This window comes from Aquarana catesbeiana, linkage group LG03 (assembly GCF_042186555.1).
Source record: "Aquarana catesbeiana isolate 2022-GZ linkage group LG03, ASM4218655v1, whole genome shotgun sequence".
Taxonomy (NCBI): domain Eukaryota; kingdom Metazoa; phylum Chordata; class Amphibia; order Anura; family Ranidae; genus Aquarana; species Aquarana catesbeiana.
Window position 1 is genome coordinate 663,295,412 of NC_133326.1, and position 19,623 is coordinate 663,315,034.

The following is a 19,623-nucleotide window of genomic DNA, read 5'->3' on the forward strand; positions in this document are numbered from 1 at the left end:
CTATGTTCTTGATCTTAGCTTCATATTGAAAATACTGCCCTCCTGAACCTTATTTACACCCTTAAGGCATTTAAAGGTTTCAGTCATGTATCCCCTTTCCCTTCTCAAAAGTTTATTAAGGTAAATCGGCACTCCAGAAACACTTTGGCATTTTCTGAGATTTAATTAATTGTATCTGCAAGAGCCTGCGGTGCTATCTTCTCTAATGGTCTAAAGATAAGCATTGTGTTTTTACTGCCCCCTTAGTAGATTTTTCATAGGAATATATGCAGAGTACACTGTAGAGAGGGGAATTAAGAGTTCAGCCTACTGCCAATCCTTGCCTTTCACATCAGGACAGGAATTATGGAAAGTGCACTATGGCTATAGACTTCAGAAGATATCTGATGGAGATATCTTCATCTCTATCTTTGTATCTAAAAAAATAGACGTTTCTGGAAGGAGTACTACTTTAACAATGTATTTACAAAATGATGATCCTTGAAAGATATCTCCTTATGCATAGCCCCTTCATAATTTAGATTTCAGTACTGGAAAATTAAAGCGGTATGACCTTACCGTCAGTGTTCCTTGTCCTTTGCCTTTTGCGGTCACTTCAAACTTTTTGTTCAGTTGGGTCTGCAATCAAATTTAGTTTGTGTGAAAGTTAAAGAAAATTTGTCAAATTAGAACTAAGATTACAGATTGAAACAAAGTAAATCACTTTGACTTTAACGTAACTTAAATTTTTGTTGTCATTGTCAGTAATCAGCTGTGAAGAAATCTACTGCCTGATCCTAGACACTGTCTCCCAGCTTCAGAGAGTGCATAATAGTGTCAAATACACCTTAGTAAAAGTCAGTGGCAGCCGCTCATTAGGGACACAGGGGTGCCGCCCCCCTAATCCATGCGCCCGGCCCCTAATCTACATGCAGGGTGACTGACACATGGATTACTATGTTTTTTTTTTTTTAAGCACGTGATTAGAGCCGAAGGCTCCAATTGGCTTCAAAAAGGGTGGGCTGGGGGTGCAGAGCACTGCGCCCTGAGCCCACGTTGTTGTGTGACATTAGTAAATCAATATTTGCTAATGTCTTCCTGTTTCTTCTAGCGGCCAATCAGGAAGCTGGTCCTGAGACCCCATTGGTCGGGAGTCCTAAGACCTCATTGGAAGGGAGTCTGAAGACCCCATTGGCTGGGAGGAGAAGCAATGGCCGGGACATGGAGGAGAGAAGTGATGGCCTGGACACAGAGGAGATGGGGGAAGCCACCAGCGCAGCCGTGACCTGCATGGGGTAAGTTCAGGGATAACAGGGGTGTGGGTACGGTATGCGGTGGTGGGCTCAAGCGACAGGGGGGGTAGTGTGGGGTGGTGAGCTGGCAGACTGGAGTGACGGGGGGATGTCTGTGGTCAGGTCTGACTGAAGCCCCCCCTGACCGAGGGAGCACCAGCCGCCACTGGTAAAAGTGACACTAAACAATATCCTTAATCAAAAATAATCCATACACATCCACCAATTAAAGTATAACTAAAGGCAAAACGTTTTTTAGTTTTGGATAGAGTGGAGAGCGATTAGAATGCTTGTCAGTTTTTATTGGTGTCTGTTAGGGATGAGCCGAACACCCCCCAGTTCGGTTCGCACCAGAACTTGCGAACAGACCGAAACTTTGCACAAACGTTAGAAAACCATTGAAGTCTATGGGACTCAAACGTTCAAAATCAAAAGTGCTAATTTTAAATTCTAATTTGCATGGTATTGTCCTAAAAAGGGTTTGGGGACCCGAGTCCTGCCCCAGGGGACATGTATCAATGCAAAAAAAAGTTTTAAAAATGCACGTTTTTTCGGGAGCAGTGATTTTAATTATGTGAAAGAAATAAGTGAAAAAAAAGGGAAATATTCCTTTAAATATCGTACCTGGGAGGTGTCTATAGTATGCCTGTAAAGTGGCGCGTGTTTCCCGTGCTTAGAACAGTCCCTGCACAAAATGACATTTTTAAAGGAATAAAAGTAATTTAAAACTGCTTACGGCTTTATGCCCCGTACACACGGTCAGATTTTCCGATGGAAAATGTCCGATTGGAGCGTGTTGTCGGAAATTCCGACCGTGTGTGGGCTCCATCGGACATTTTCCATCGGATTTTCCGACACACAAAGTTTGGGAGCAGGCTATAAAATTTTCCGACAACAAAATCCGATTGCATCAATTCCGACCGTGTGTGGCCATTTCCGACGCACAAAGTGCCACGCATGCTCAGGTGAAATTCCGAGACGGAACAGCTTGGTCTGGTAAAAATAGCGTTCAGAATGGATACAGCACTTTCGTCACGCTGCAATGTCAAAAATAGTTTAATGCAGCGCACTCTCTTCTTCTTTATAATGTGAGAAGAATGAAGTAGTTTTGCTGCTCATATTCACACAGACTTCTCACAAACGTATTTCTTTATTATTTATTGGGATTCCCTCAATATATTTACATTTGTCACATCTGACCAAATATTTTTTGAGTTGTTTTTAAATATTTTTTCTTTTTTTCAAGGCTGTTTTTGTATTTGTTTGGTGGTTTGTCTTTTTTCCAAGGCTGTTTTTTTTGTTTTTTTTGTGTTTTGTATTTTTAAAACGTCTGATGTTTTTATTTTATTTTTTTGTGTGTTTTACTCCATAATATTTTTGTGTGTGTTTTGTATGTCAAGTTACCACAACACCATTGATATCTTGTATTATTTAATCTCAAGGAGGTTGTTTGGTGTTGGCGTCTCTTGTTAATTTCACATTGTATATTAGAAATGTACCTGCCTCCTCACTAGCAAACTGTCCTTTTAAAAGGAAAACACACATAGGCGAGTATAATTGTAAAAAAAATTCCTTTATTAATGGCTCAGAACCAAACAAAGAGGGAGGCAACTCTGGAGAAACAGCTGAAATGGGTGAAGCCTTTGGCCCCAGGGCACACATCAACTATTTTCTTGGAAAATTGGTGGCCTGAGGAGTTCATATCTAAGGGAGTGCAGTCTGGTCCAGAAGTCCCAGAGATCCGGCAAGCAGCAGATGACATCTGTGTCCCCAGGCTGTGGTCATACAAGAGGCTGCATCTTCAGACCAGACTGAACCCAGGGCCATCACTCTCTGGTCTTCCTTCCACGCTGTGGCTGTGGTGGTGGAGTTGTGGCAGCAGGAGGAGGAGGGGCCAACTCACTCAGGTGGGTATTGGATGTTAGTTCCCCACTCACCCCCTTACTTAGGACTTTATACAGAAGGTCCTCACACAGCTTGCGTTGACCCTCCTATTTCCACCACTATTTCCAGACGTGGTGGAAATAGTCACCACAACAGGTGAGTGTGTGTGACCACAGGCTCAGGTAAGAGATGGATGCCAGCATATTTATAATACTTGTTTGTTTTTTTTTTCTGGTTTCTCTCTTTTTAGGTGATCGTGATGTTGTGGATCCTGATCCTTTCACCACTGAAAGTGCCCAGATCCTGATTGGGGAGATCATGGGGTGTAATGTTGCATTGGAAAACATCAAGAAAAACATCAATGATGTTCTTCAAAAAAATAAGAACATCATTGATGTTTTAGGGCGAGTTTAAAAGCTCTCCAAATGCCTTTGTTTATGGGTGTGCTACACTTTTTGAAAATTTTTTAAGAAATATTAGAAAAGCCAAATTTTGAAGATGCACACAGTGTGTCAACATGTGCTATCTGCCATCACGGGAGATCAATGGACGCGTTTTGGGGGTGCAACCCCTTCCTCAAAAATAAAGTAGCTGTGAGGAAGGGTTTGCCCCCCCCCCCCAAAAAATACGTCCATTGATCCCCCGTGATGGCAGCTAGCACATGTTGACATTCTTAAATTTGTGTGCATCTTCAAAATTTGGCTTTTCCTGGGGTGACTTCACCCCATCTGAATGCAATATCAAACTCAGTTTGTAAATACTCATGTCTGATATTGCCTTCAAGTTCTACCAAATGTGAACTTTGTAAGTTCAAGATTTGTGTCTTTCTGGTTGGTTTTAAACATGCCTGTTTTATCTTAAATGGACATTTCTAATTTTTCTAATGTGACCCCAAAAATTGTTATACAACAAACATGTTGGTTTGTTTTAAAAAACCTTTTCTAAATGCACATGTGATTGTGCAGGTATTAAAAAGATTGTTAATCAAGATTGTATGGATTATTGTCTCAACGCTACAAAATATTTGTTGTGCTGTAATGGGTGTTTTCGGTGACAATGTGTTATTTCCTAAGGGCAAATACACTTTGCACTACAAGTGCAGTTTCAGTGCGGTTTCAAGTGCACTTGTAGTGCAAAGTGTCTTTGCCTTTAGGAAATAACACCCAACAGTGCTTTGTAAGATTACACAATCACGCCGATTTCAGGACTCACCACATTTCTGTCAGGGTCAGCTAAAACAGACACAAGCAGGAAATGTCACCAAACCTTGGTTTTATTTTTTTTTTATTTAAAAAATGTTTTAGACATTGTCTGGCGTATTGATGGCCCCCCTACCCGCAAAGAAATCAAAGTATCTTAGCCGGACATCACAGGCACTCAGGGAGGGCAAGCCAGGACGGCCACTTTCAAGCGCCATCAGGGTTGGTTCATTAGGAATTCCGGCCTCAGGCCCAACTGAGGCAGCATAGTTGGCAGAATGTTTCCGTAAAAAGTTGTGTAGAACACAGCACGCCAGGATAATGTGATTCAGTTTGTACTCCGCCATATGTATGGGTGTAAGAAATAGGCGGAACCGGCTGGCCATGATTCCAAACATGTTCTCCACCACTCTTCTGGCTCTGGTCCGGGGTGAGGGTCCTCATCGGGAATGGCCACATAAGATGGTCCCCCAGCGCAAATGCTTCATCTGCAACGAAGACGAATGGGAGTCCTTCCACATTGTCTTCTGGAGGTGGCAATCCAAGCTGCCATTCTGGAGACGCCTGTAAAACTCTGTATGGGCGATGACTCCACCATCGGACATCCGGCCATTCTTCCCCACATCCACATACAGGAACTCATAATTAGCCGACACCACCGCCAACATCACAATACTATTGAACCCCTTGTAGTTGTAATAGTATGACCCCGAGTTGGGTGGTGGGACGATGTGGACGTGTTTCCCATCAATTGCCCCTCTGCAGTTAGGAAAGTCCCACTGCTGGGCAAAGTGGGAGGCCACAGTCTGCCATTCCTGTGGCGTGGAAGGAAACTGTGGAGTCAAAACAAAATAAAAAATTAGTCATTTTGCACATAAACATGGAAAGCAGATTAGACACAAACATTCTTGCCCAACATCAAGCTAACATTTTTAAGAGGGAATTTTTTAAGACCAAAGTATAAGGTACACCTATCAAATCCCCCCCCCCCCCTCTCCTGGGCCATTTTTAACATTATAGGGGGGGGGAACTCTGGGACAGGTAACCCTCTCCACTTCATTGAGATATGAATGCCTAAATAAATGCCTAAAATAATGAGTATTACTTTGAACAGCCCCTCCTTAGTTACACTATTGGCAGCCCACTGGACAGGTAAGAAGTGTCATAATACAAAGATATAAATACACACTGTATACATTTTAGCATATTTGGACATTCTGCTATTACCTATCAAGATAATAATAGTATACAGAAACTTGAAACAGTACCATTTGAAAGTATACAGGCAGGCCCTTGCACTACATGCTTTGGGGAATTCATCCATACATCTGAGCACAAAAAAGGTGGGTATAGTGTGTATGGGTTTGGCAAAGTCAGCAGATAGATGATTGAGGATAGATAGAGAATTGGTATCAGCTGACTTAGCAGTTGGTGGGAGGGAGGGTTCCAAATGATTTAGGGACACCCAAAAAAAGCCTCTGGCCCTCTGCCTGAATTTAAAGCACAAATCACATTTCTAAACATTTTAGGACGTGTTTGGGGTAAAGCACTACTATGGAGCTGCTAAAATACATTGTTAAGTGACTACATGAGGTGAATATATGGGCAGGAGAGCATGCTGGGGAGGTAAGTGAAGGCAAATATGCATGAAGGAAAAAAAAAAATTAGATAAAAATCCAGCATGCATGAGGACAAAGGGGACATTCACAGCATATTACAATCATGGTAATTAGGGAATGAGGAAAGAAATACAATATATTATCAAACATTAAATACAATAAAATGTGATATTAAAGGATACAAATCTTACCTTAATATACTCCTTCTGCAGGACCTGGATGATGGCAGAACAGGTCTCCGGGATAATGATCCCCAGAGCCTGGGGGGAGATGCCTGTCGAGAACTTCAAGTCCTGCAGGCTTCTCCCCGTCACCAAGTACCGCAGGGTGGCGATGAGCCTCTGCTCCGAAGTGATGGCTTGCCTCATGCAGGTATCCTGCCTGCTGATATAGGGGGTCAGCAAAACCAACAAATGGTGAAAAACGGGGTCCGTCATCGGGAGAAAGTTCCTGAAATCATCAGGATTATTCTCACGGATCTCACGGAGCAAAGGCATATGACAGAACTGGTCACGCTGAAGCAACCAATTCTTGGTCCATGAACTCCACCCCACCCTGTTCATGGACTGGACTTGTGTCAAGGTCAGGACCCCAACACCAAGCCCCAACACAGCACAAACTCTACGAGGAGTACGTATACGCAACATGGCTAGAAAACGGTCGGCTGCTCAGAACGAAGTAACAGAACGCACTGAAGAACAGCAAGGCCTGTGAAGAGCGACCTGAAAAACAGCAACGAGCAGACAAGAACGCAATGAATAATCAAATACGAACTCACTGCACGCACTGAAGAGCAGATACAAACCCACAAGCAAAAACTGAACAGCAGAAAATGATCTGAAAACCACGAGTCTGAAAAAGCGCGAATCGTCTCTCACCAAACTTTTACTAACACGAGATTAGCAAAAGGAGCTCAAAGGGTGCTGCGCTTGGTTCTGAAATGGCCTTTTATAGTCTTGTCGTACGTGGTGTATGTGACCGCGTTCTTGGCGATCGGAAATTCCGACAACTTTGTGCGACCGTGTGTACGCAAAACAAGTTTGAGCCAACATCCGTCGGAAAAAATCCTAGGATTTTTTTGTCGGAATGTCCGATCAATGTCCGACCGTGTGTACGGGGCAAAAATGTAATGTCGGGTCCCGGTAATATGGATGAAAATCAGTGAGACAAACGACATGAGTATCCCCCCCAGTCCATTATCAGGCCCTTTGGGTCTTGTATGGATATTAAGGGGAACCCTGCACCCAAATGAAAAAAAGAAAAGGCGTGGGGCCCCCAGGCCCTATATACTCTGAACAGCAGTATACAGGTGGTGCAAACAAGACAGGGACTGTAGGTTTGTTGTTAAGTAGAATCTGTTTGTAATTTTGAACTGGTACATTTTTAAAGTGTTTAGCCCCAGCCAAAAAAATCTAGTTTAAGCTTTTTGGAAACCATAGGAAAGGGTTATCTCCCCTGTGACATTTGTTTTGCTGTCTGTGCTCCTCTTCAGAAGATTTCACCTCACTTTCTGTCCCAATGATTTCACTTCCTGTTGTCTCCTTCCATTTGCAAGTAGGAGTCGTTTGTAAGTTGGATGTTTGAAAGTAGGGGCCTGCCCTATATACTCTGCAGAAATTGGGGCCGTAGGTGTTGGTGTTGCCACAACACTGTAAGCCCTCACAGGGCCTTGCTGTGAAATATTAGATCAAGAATTGTAATTACATGCCCCTATTGAACAGGGTCAGAAAAATTGGGCCTTTGGTGATGGTGGTGGTGGTGCTAGTGCCACAACACTGTAAGTCCTTACAGTTACACTTGGTGGGTGCTGAAACGGGCCCTGCTGTGAAATATTAGATCAAGAATTGTAATTGCATGCACTTGTTGAACAGGGGCAGAAAAATTGGGCCTTTGGTGGTGGTGTTGGTGGAGCTGGTGCCACAACACTGTAAGTTCTCACAGTTACTCTTGGTGGGTGCAGAAATGGGCCCTGCTGTGACATATTAGATCAAGAATTGTAATTACTTGTCCCTGTTTAACAGGGGAAGAAAAATTGGGCCTTAGGCACTGGTGCCATAACACTGCAACCCCTCACAGATACTCTAGTTGGAGCACAGGAACAAGCCCTGCTGCAAATTATTGCATCAAAAATTGTAATTACACGCCCCTGTTAAACAGGGGCTAAAAAATTGGGCCTTAGCCACTGGTGGCGGTGCCTAGAACCAAAAATATTCTTACAAGCTATCAGCATGATCATTGAGGAGGAAGCGGACAGTCACTCAGCGTAACAGGATAGTCACTCAGCATCAGCATAGGGAGTCTTGAAGGAATCTGACATTTCAAAAAAAATTATTTGGTTACATTAGCATCAGGTGCTTGGTATCTGGTGGTGATCCAAGACTGATTCATTTTTATGAAGGTCAGTCGATCGACCGAGTTGGTGGACAGGCGCACCCTGTGATCGGTTACAAAGCCTCCAGCAGCACTGAATGTGCGTTCCGAAAGAATGCTGGATGCAGGACAGGCCAGTAGCTCAATTGCATACTGTGCAAGCTCTGGCCAGTGATCCATCCTCAAGACCCAGTAACCCAGAGGATTTTCGGTGGGAAAGGTGTCCAAGTCAGTTCTTGCCCCTAGGTATTCCTGCACCATGTAAAACAGACGCTTGCGATGGTTGCTGGAACCGATCATACCTTCGGGCTGTGGACTAAAAAATTGTCTGAACGCATCGGTCAGACAGCCACCTTCTCCACCGCTCCTTCTTTGACTGACCGAAGCCTCAGCAACACGTTGTCCAGGAATAGGAGTTTGTAACCTCCCAGTCTCTGGGAACGCATTGCACAGACCTTTGTGCAAGGCTTCCCGAAGATGTTTCATCCTCTGTTCCCTCTGCGACGGCAAGAGAAGGTCCGCAACCTTACCCGTGTAACGTGGATCAAGGAGGGTTGCCAGCCAGTAACGATCCCTCTCATTGATACCACGAATATGAGGATCCTTCCGCAGGCTTTGCAGGATCAGGGAGGCCATGCAGCGTAGGTTTGCTGAGGCATTCAGTCCGGAGTCCTCTGGGTCACTAAGGACGACATGATCCGCAGCCACCTCCTCCCAGCCATGTACAAGTCCATGGGTTTCTTGGGACTGTAAATGATCCCTTAAAGACTGCTGCTGATGCTGAGTGCCAGGGTCCACCTCCATGCTGCCCAAGAACTGCCCAAAAACTGCTGCACCACCAAGTTAAGGACGTGAGCCAAACAGGGCACATGGGTCAGTTGTCCCTGTCGGAGGGCGGAGAGAAGGTTGGTGCCATTGTCGCAAACCACCATTCCTGGCTTAAGCTGGCATGGCGTCAACCACCTCTGCACCTGCCCCTGCAGAGCTGACAGAATCTTTGCCCCAGTGTGGCTCCTGTCCCCCAAGCACACCAGCTCAAGCACCGCATGGCATCTTTTGGCCTGTGTACTTGCATAGCCCCTTGAATGCCTACGGAGCACCGCTGGTTCCGAGGACAAATCACAGGAAGAGGCCATGGAGGAAATAGAAGTGGAGGGGGTGGAGGAGAGAGGTGTGTCAAAATCACCAGTAGTAGCATTTTGGAGGCATGGTGGCGGAACAACCTCCAACACTACTTCACCTTGTCCTGCATCCTTCCCAGCTGCCAGCAGAGTCACCCAATGCACCGTTAAACTTAGGTAACGTCCCTGTTCATGACTGCTGGACCATGAGTCAGCGGTAATATGCACCTTACCACTGACTTCTCTGTCCAGCGAGGCCAAGACATTGCCTTCCACATGCCGGTAGAGAGCCGGAATCGCCTTCCATGAGAAAAAGTGATGTTTGGTAACCTGCCACTGAGGAACCGCACATTCCACAAACTCACACAAGGGGGCAGAGTCTACCAACTGAAAAGGTAGCAGTTGAAGTGCTAGAAATTTTGCCAAGCTAGCATTCAACCGCTGGGCATGTGGATGGCTGGGAGCGAACTTCTTTCTGCGGTGCAGCAGCTGGGGCAGGAAAATTTGCCTGGTACAATCTGACGTTGGTGTACCGATAGCAGATTGCCCGCAAGTACTTGGCTGTAACACACCTAATTCTACACCTTAATTTCTCTCAGTGTAGGTCTCAGAGAGGACTGAAAGTATAGTGGGGTTGGAGATCCCAGCTGATGAGGAGCAAGGAGAGGTCCTTTTTGTTCTTTGGTGTGCGTCTTTTAGGTATGCTTGCCAACGAACTGCATGGCAGGTCAACATATGTCTGGTCAAACATGTGGTGCCCAAGCGGGAGATGTTTTGGCCACGCAAGATACGCTTGAGACATATGTTGCAAATAGTAGCGGTGCGATCTGATGCACTCATCTCAAAAAAGTCCCACACCAAAGAACTTTTATAATAACGCGCAGAGACAGCAGCGTCCCTGCACATGCGGAGCAGTGTGCAGGGTCAGTGTGATGCAGTCAGTGTGCTGCCCTTAAGCTGGCCCCTTGAGGGTATCCTGGCTCATTGGTGATGTTCCTACTACTCCTCTCTCCTATCAGGCACCCATGTGGAGTCAGTGACCTCGTCATCCCCTCCCTCCTCATCACTGGAGCAAACCTGGCAGTATGCTGCAGCAGGGGGAACATGACTGCCAGATTGCTGTTCTTCTTGGGCACCCCCTCTGTCTGGGCTCACGTCACTGCCTTCCTCTAGCTGAGTACCGTCATCGGAGCCTTCAAAATGCTGGGCATCCTCCTGGAGCATGTACCCAACACTGTGGTCAAACAGTTTGGGGGACTCCTCAGGAGGACATGGTGGGGCTAGGGAAGGAGTGACTGATGCCATTGAGCCGATGGAAGAGGCCGCATTGGCAGCTGCTTTGCCAGACAAAGTACCCTGAGCTCGGGTGAGAGATGATGAGGAAGGTGAGGACGGCTTGGTCATCCACTCGACCAAGTCTTCTGCATGTTGTGGCTCAACATGACCAACTGCCGAAAAAAAAGGCCAAGCATGTCCCACGGCCACGTGCTGATGAGGATGCACCGTGTCCACGACCAGCACTGTTGCCTCTAGACACAGAGCCTGCTTGCCCTCTTTTATTGCCTTGTGACTGTCTGCCTCTCCTTGTTGGCCTTCCAGACATACTAATGGCCTTCAGTGAGATGTAGCTGCACAAAACTGGGATGTATATATATATATATATATATATATATATATATATATATATATACCGATTATACTGCAGCTAGGAGAATCAACTGCCTGCCTGTGGTATTATTAGTATGAGAACACCTGCACTTGTCTTCAGGTAGCTATACTATAGGTGCAACTGTGCAGGGTACACAGTACACTAACTGAAAATACTGTAGAAACACCTGCCTGCCTGCCTGTCAGTATATTAGGAAAAGAATAACAGGAACGGATCTAGCTAAACTGAATACAGTGTATAACTATATATATATATATATATATATATATATATATATATCACCTGGGATGCATATATATACACAATACACTAACTGCAGCTAACTGACTCGACCTGCCTACTCTATCTAACTTAAATCAAATGACAGTCTCTCTGTCTATCTATCTCTCTCCACCGCAACACACTACACAAGGTCGCCAAGCAGGCGGCCTTATATAGTGTGGTGCATGTACTAAACCCCCTGAGCCATAATTGGCCAAAGCCTCCCTGGCTTTAGCCAATTACGGCTCTCTGTACAAAAGGCGCTGTGATTGGTCAAGCATGCGGGTCATAGTGCATGCTTGGCCAATCATCAGCCAGCAATGTACTGCGATGCTGCAATTTTCATGTCGACATTTAGGAGACATATACTGTAGGTCTGTAGTTGGATACCAACGTCTCATCTTTGCCTGGTTTAGGTATGAGTGTAATGTGGGCTTCTAGTAGGTCTTTATTTACTTGTGATGAAGAAGAGAGAGCATTAAACATCATAGCAAGGTGAGGGGTAAGTATGTCGTTGAAAGTCTTATAGTAACTCACAGTCAGACCAACTGGGCCCGGGCTTTTACCCGTTTTAAGTTGTTTTAGCACTGTTGTAATTTTGTCTGTACTAATGGGGTGATCCAGACATGCCGCGTCATCCGGTGCGATAGAAGATGGGCAGTAGTGCGCATGCGCGGGACTCCCGAGAAGACGCTCTAATCGAGAGCTCCGCACCGCTCCGGCCCTTCTTCTGCCCAAGAGCTCTCAGATCGAGCGGAACCGGCACCAATACTTCCCCTGGGCTCACCGAACCCCTCCAGCTCACTTTCATATGCCAAGCGGCACACAGAAGAGCGAGGTGAGCCGTCAATTGATCTTTAATCAGGCGGCCCCTGACCCGTCCAAGATGGCAATCGCAGCTTCTCTGAGGGACGGCATGGAAGTCACTGAACACTCACCCCCCTCCCAGCAGTGCGCTGACATGCTGGCAACAACTGTAAGTCACAGCATCGCTCAAGGGATCCCCCCTGCTAACACAGACTCCCTCCTTAACAGGACCCTGGGTGATATTATCCACCCACCCAGGCTCCACTCTCCTCTAGGCCTAGCAGGGCCCATCCCTCCCTCAGCCTCACAGCAGCCCCAGACCCAGGACATGCAACTCTTGCTACAGAGCTTTTCAGACATGCTGGCAGCAGGCCTAGCTCAAAATGCTACGCAGATTACAGCCGTTATCAAGGCTGATCTACAAAATTTGGGCTCCCGAGTAGATGCGATTGAACAGGTGGTGGACAACACTGCTGCACGCACCAACCAGAACATGGCCTGTATTCAGTCCTTACAAGACCAGCTAGACACTGCCCTATCTAAAATAGACGATTTGGAAAACAGAAATAGACTTTACAATTTCCGTATACGTTCAATACCCGAAACAGTAACGGATATACCGAATACCGTCCAATTATTCATCAAAGACCTCATTCCAGACATCCAAAGTCACAGACTTGAACTGGACAGGGCACACAGAGCCCTCCAGCTTCCCCGCCAAGATGGCCTCCCGAGGGACATTGTAGTCAAGCCCCATTTTTATGGTGTAAAGGAGGAGGTCATGAGAAGATCCCGCAACATGGATAACCTGTCTTTTCAAGGGCATAAAATTCAAATCTTTGCGGATATCTCGCCAGCCACGGTTCAAAAACAAAGAGCGCTCAAGCCACTGTTGGTAATACTCGCCCAAAACTCCATCAAATATGCTGGTCATTCCCTTTCCGCCTCCAATTTCACTTCAAAGATGTTCCCTACCACTTCTCCAACTTCCAGGACGGGGAGCACCTGCTCCTGCAACTAGGCCTGATCTCACAGACCCTGGCTCCTCTGCATGAATCACCTACCCCGGGTTCTTCCAAGGAGCCCCCCCGGGCAGCCCCCTTACTCCACTGTGGAACAAGCAGCTACCAAAGCGGCTACGGGACTCTCGCTCCACAAGATGAATGTTCCTCCTCATGTCTGGAATGGAATTTCTTTCTCCAACATACCTGATGGACCGAGGACCATGTATTTTTTTCTTTTCCTTTTTTTTTTTTTCTTTTGAGTAGGGGCATCCCTACGTCAAACTAACCTTGGCAACCTCCTTAAGCCGGTCTATGCCCACAGTTAGGCCCCTCTAGCCCCTTTTTATGGCTATGGGGGATCCCTTTCTGGGCTACACCGTATTCTTCCGACGAGGACATCTACCTCACGGCATGTCACAGTAGACAATACAAAGGAGAACATTGTAAAGTCGAAAAAGGAAGACTATACTTTTTGGTTTTCTTTTTTTTTTTACCCCCCCTGCAGTGACTTTCCCCTTCTTTTATTGCATTTTGATCTTGGTTATTTAATTTGTGCCTTTTAACCTACAAACAACTTGCAATTTAGTAATTTAGTTTTCACTACATCCTGGTGACCGATACCACTTTTTTTTTCCCCTTTTATTGGGGGATCCAGACGGCCGGAGCCGCCCTACATTCCACCCTCTCTGTTGTGACTAGAGGGGACACAGTACCTCTCTGGTGACATCAGGTAGACAACCCTACTTGAGGTTGCTCTCTCCCCTTTTTTCCGGGCTCCCCCACCTAGGGGAATCCGGACTAGGACTAGTATTACTAGTCCGAGTTTTGATTACTTCTTATATATACTGTTTCCTAGTTTTGACCTCATTAACTGTTGGTTTTGCACTTAATGTTTGCGGTATTATTATGCCTGATTAATCTACATGTCATACATTCTTCTCATTCCTTTCCTCTCTCTTCCTTTCCTTTCTCATCCTCTCCTGTGTCTCCTCCCCACTCCCCTCCCTCTCTATCCCATTCTCTCCAGGAACCCTCGTGGAATTTACCTCTCCACCCAGTCCTCAGGAAGAATTCTGAACTTATTCCTCTTCGAGCCGCTGTCCACTCCCGGATGGTGCAGGTAAGCCCACTTTGCTTCATGTCGCTCCAAACTCCTTGCACCCATGGCTGATCCGACTACCCAGACACATTCGTTAAAAATAGCCTTGCATAATGTCCATGGACTCAACTCCCCCTCTAAACGCCACAAGGCATTTCAGAGCTACCACTCTAGGGGCCTCGATATTGTTCTGCTCCAGGAAACCCATTTCCCAGCTAGTTATAACCCTACCTTTCTACACCGCACATTCCCGACTTTTTTTCTGGCGAATGCTGACACCAAAAAAAGAGGGGTCGCCATTCTCCTATCTAAAAGTACCCCCTTCACACTCACACACACACGATCAAAGATCCAGAGGGCAGGTATATTTTAATAAAAGGAACCATAGGGGGGATTTTGTACTCTATCATTTCATATTACGCTCCCAACAAAAGACAGGTACATTTCTTCACCTCTATGCTGTCAACTCTAGCCCCGCATTTGGAAGGCAGGTTGATCATGGGTGGTGATTCTAGCATCACTTTTGATCAACTGCTGGATAAGTCCTCCCATGGGAGATCTCGGCTAAGGAATCCACCCACTCAAAGCCTCAGAATTGCCCGCCTTTTACATGATATGGGCCTGATAGACGTGTGGAGGGAACTAAACCCCACGGCGAAGGACTATACCCATTTCTCAGCACCTCATAATACCTACGCTAGAATTGACCATATATTCCTCCCAAATTCAGATATCCACACAGCATCCCACGCCTCCATACAGGAAGTCCCCTGGTCAGACCACTCCTTAGTGACACTTAAAATCTCCTGCTCCCTTTTACCCTCTGGGCCTCCACAGTGGCGCCTAAGTAAATCTCTACTTTCCAACCCTGTCCATTGCATAATTCTAGAAAAAGAAATCAAGGAATTTTTCCGTCTTAATGATACAGGAGACATCTCTCCTAGCGTGCTATGGGGAGCACACAAGGCTGTCCTTAGAGGGAAAATGATCCAACTGGCGTCTAAACTCAAAAAGGAAAGGAAAGCGGATATTGTGCAAATGGAAAGGGAATTTCAGTCTCTCAGCAAATCCCATAAAGCTAACCCATCTTCCACAACCCTAACCAAGCTAGAAGCCTCCCGAGTAGCGCTTAATCTGGCCCTTACATCAAATGCAGACAAACATCTTACCTGGCTCAGTGGCAGATTCTATATCCACGCAAATAAAATTGGTCCCCAGTTGGCTACTAAACTGTCCCCTAAAATAAAAACCTTCTCGCTGCCCAAGATCAGATCCCAGTTGGGAACTCTCACCCAAAATCCCCAAAAGATCTTGGAAACCTTTCAGGCTTTTTATTCCAAGCTTTACTCAGCCCCCGACCCTCACAGCTCAGACTCTATTGATTCCTTCTTGAATAGCCTTGATATTCCTACGCTCTCGGACTCCCATAGGTCCATTATGGATTCCCCCTTTAGAGTGGAGGAAATTCATGAAGTCATAAAGAACCTCAAAACAGAATCAGCCCCAGGCCCCGATGGCTTCTCCGCACATTATTATAAAGCTTTTTCAGACGCCCTCTCTCCTTATCTGGCCCTCCTCTTCAACTCACTTCGCGCGGGGTCCCCCCTGGAACCGTCAGCAAACTTGGCATACATATCAGTAATCCCCAAACATTGCAACTATAGGCCAATCTCGTTGATCAATAACGATTTAAAGATTATGACGAAAATTCTGGCAAACAGACTGGCTTCCTTCATTGCTAATTATATCCACAAGGACCAGGTAGGGTTTATCCCCGGAAGACAGGGGCTGGACCAGATTAGGAGAGCGGTAGACTTAATTTCCCTTATGCAATCATCATGGGATGGGGGTCCTTCTCAACCAGGATATGTCCTTTCGATAGACCTCCAAAAGGCCTTCGACACGGTCACCTGGCCATACTTCTTTTCTGTTTTACGGAAATGGGGCTTTGGCCCGGACTTCATTACCACTATATCCTCCCTTTACTCCTCCCCTAAAGCACGTATTAAAATACAAGGTCACCTGTCTGAAGAATTCTCTATCTTGCAGGGGACTAGACAAGGCTGCCCTCTTTCGCCGATCCTATTCGCAATAGCGATAGAATCCCTGGCTCTGGCCTTAAGACAAAACCCTGAGATCCATGGCGTGCAATGTGGCCAGAAGACACATAAATGTGCCCTCTTTGCCGATGACGTCCTCCTGTTTGTCACTTCCCCTCTAATTTCCACCCCCAACATTCTACAACTGATTAATTTGTTTGGCAGCATCTCTGGACTCCAGGTTAACATGGCTAAATCAATGGCTCTGAATATTTCCACCCCCCATGAGCTGGTGGAGAGGCTCAAGACCCATTTTCCCTTCACCTGGTGCAACTCCTCCCTTCCCTATTTAGGTGTTTCATTATCAGCAAAAATAGAACGTCTCTACCACCACAATTACCCCCCAATGCTCAAGAAACTCTCCGATGATCTTGCACATTGGGCCGGTATAAAATGTCCTGGATAGGTAGAATAAATTCGGTCAAGATGACATTACTTCCTAGGATCCTATATCTCTTTCGCTCGCTACCTATTCCAATCCGGAAACACACACTAGACAAACTACAGGCTTCAATCACCATATTTATCTGGGGGGGGAAGGGACATCGCTTTTCCAAACAGGTGCTACACCGTCCAAAGAAAAAAGGGGGCCTAGGGCTCCCTAATTTATGGTGGTATTATCAAGCTGCCCAACTCTGCCAATTCTCAGCTATTTACTCTAAAGGCCCTAAGCCTGATTGGGTTAATATTGAACGCCAGGCCACTCCCAACCACACTCTAGACTTCCTGGTTTGGAGACCACAAAAGGACAGACCCCCGATTCTTTCCCCCTCCTTGTCTCACTCAATGGCCCTGTGTGACACACTACATAAAAAACATTACCCCACCTCCCCATGGTTACCCCTGGCACACATATTCCACAACCCACAATTCCAGCCGGGCATGAACATTGAGGCCTTAGGTGGTGGCTCGACAAGGGCCTTTACAGAATAGGGCAATTCTTCATTAATTCTGGTCCCATTTCACTTAAGTACTGCATCTCTAAATTGGAGATGCCAGCATCAGAAACTTTCCGCTATTACCAATTATCACACTTTTTGCACGGGGTCTGGAAAAGCTCGCCAACCCCACTATCGGTCACCCCCTACGAATTTTGGTGCTCATCAGCCATGGGTGTAAGGGGAGGAATTTCCCTAATATACTCTGCACTAGCAGAGCCCCGGGAGAAAGCGACTTATATGTTGCAATGGGAGCGGGATCTGCAGCTCGACTGGGACATGGATACCTGGCATACTTGTGTCTCCCGATCCTTTAAGGGCATGCTTAGTTCCTCTCTGATGGAGGCGGATCTTAAAGTCATGACCAGGTGGTATCTGGTACCCACCCGAATTACTAAATTTTATCCACATTCTTCGCCCCTCTGCTTCAGAGGTTGTGGCCATATAGGTTCCCTACTCCACACATTTTGGGAGTGTCCCAAAATTAGAGGATTTTGGAATGGAATTTTTCATCTCATCCGCAAAACCACAGGCTTTGCAGTCCAACAGAGCCCCTCCATAGCTCTACTAAATGACAACATCCCGCAAGTACCTAAACTGTCTGTCATGAAAGGCGTCCTGTTAGCACGACCGTCGTCGGAAGATCGTTTAACAGAACTACTGTTGTTAGAGCCAGAGAATGCGTTCGGAGGCGCGTTGGCGCGAACGGACGCTGGCGGGTGCACGCTCGTACGCACGGGTGTACGCGGGTGCACGATGGTACGAACGGGCACGTACGGTCGGTACACGGGCGTGCACGAGTGCACGTGGATGCGCGCAGACGTGCAGTGTGACGTTTGGCGCCATTAGGCCTATTTAAAGGAGCCTGTCAGCACGCTTTCTTGCTGTCCGGTCTACAGCATTCCCTGTGACCCTAAGCTACCTGAATACCTGCCTACCTGCTTCCTGTTATCCGGCCTGTTCCTGACTATTCTTGTTTGCTGCCAGTCCCTGACCCCGGCTCGTCTGACTACTCTCCTGCCTCCTCCTTCGGTTATCTGTTGCCCGCCTGTTGCCAACCCGGACTGTATCTTGACTATTCTTCTGCCTCCGTTTGGTACCTGCTTGCCCGCCAGTGTTGATCCGGTCTGTCTGATTCTGCTTGTGCTCCAGTTGAACTACAGAACACCTCCCTGTTGCCTGCTGTTCCAGAGTTCCTGCCTGCTACAGTGCACCTCTCACAGCCAGTGGTTCCAGTGTTCCTGCCAGAGTTCCAGTGCACCCTCCTACAGCTTGCTGTTCCAGTGCTCCAGCTGAACTACAGAACACCTCCCTGTTGCCTGCTGTTCCAGAGTTCCTGCCTGCTACAGTGCTTCTCCTTATGGCCAGTGGTTCCAGTGTTCCAGACAGTTCTCCAGGGCATCCTCTTACAGTCTGCTGTTCCGGTGTTCCAGTTGAACTTCAGAGACATCTGCCACTTGCCAGGCACTTGTGGCCCCCTGCGCTCTTGAGTCCCTGTTTCCTCTATCAGGGGTTCTTGAGCCAGAGGCACACGAGAGGCCATTCCCTGCATTCTGGGCTCCGCCACCAGGTACGTGACACTGTCTCAGTCTCTGATTCACTTCATTCTGCTTGGGGCCAAGATTACGCTAGCGCACGCCTGGAAAAAACCTTCAGTCTCCCTTCGCCAGGCCAAACAGAAAATTTCCTGGATTATGACACAGGAGAAGGTCGTGAGCAGAATTCTAGACACCTCTGATAAATTCAGACTTATTTGGGAGCCCTGGGCTCATTTCTTGGGCATACCACCTCTTACCTGAATCTGCATAAGGTCTAGGTACCCCCCAGGCTCTGGTCAGCTCCGGGCCCACCTCTTCTTCCGTGAGGGTTCTTGCTCCTAATCTTCTCCTACATCTTCCTATCTTACTCCACTTTACCCCTCTGTTCTTCCTTCCTTCTACTGGCTTTTTTCTAAAATCCTACTCAATGTGAGACGCAAAGGTTGAGAGTAATGTACCTTGCAGAACTCTCCTTCACTCTTTATACTTCCATTATTCACATGTTATGGTTGTACAGTCTAAGAATGGAAAAATCCACAACATTGTGGTTTAGCATGTACCATCTCTGATTTTTGGGGATAGCCCCCTGTATAAGTGATACTACCTTTTACATTATTGTCGGGCTCATTTCAAGGTTAATTATTATGATAGAATTCTTGTTTCTTTTTTTCCTTCCCTTTTTTTTTAACGACGGGTGGGCCGTGAGTTCAGGACGGGACCAGGGAAGGTCTTTTTGATCCCCCA

The 19,623-nt window shown here is 46.6% G+C and overlaps 1 protein-coding gene across 4 annotated transcripts in view; it reads right to left on the reverse strand.

The window, feature by feature from the left end:
* Positions 1-19,623, reverse strand: part of LOC141133431 (venom factor-like) — a 681,995-nt gene that overhangs the window by 198,611 nt on the left and 463,761 nt on the right. For all 4 annotated transcript variants that reach the window (XM_073622818.1, XM_073622817.1, XM_073622816.1 and 1 more), the window contains one exon: positions 559-618. In XM_073622818.1, coding sequence (XP_073478919.1) covers positions 559-618 — 60 coding nt within the window. The remainder of the gene's footprint in view (positions 1-558; positions 619-19,623) is intronic.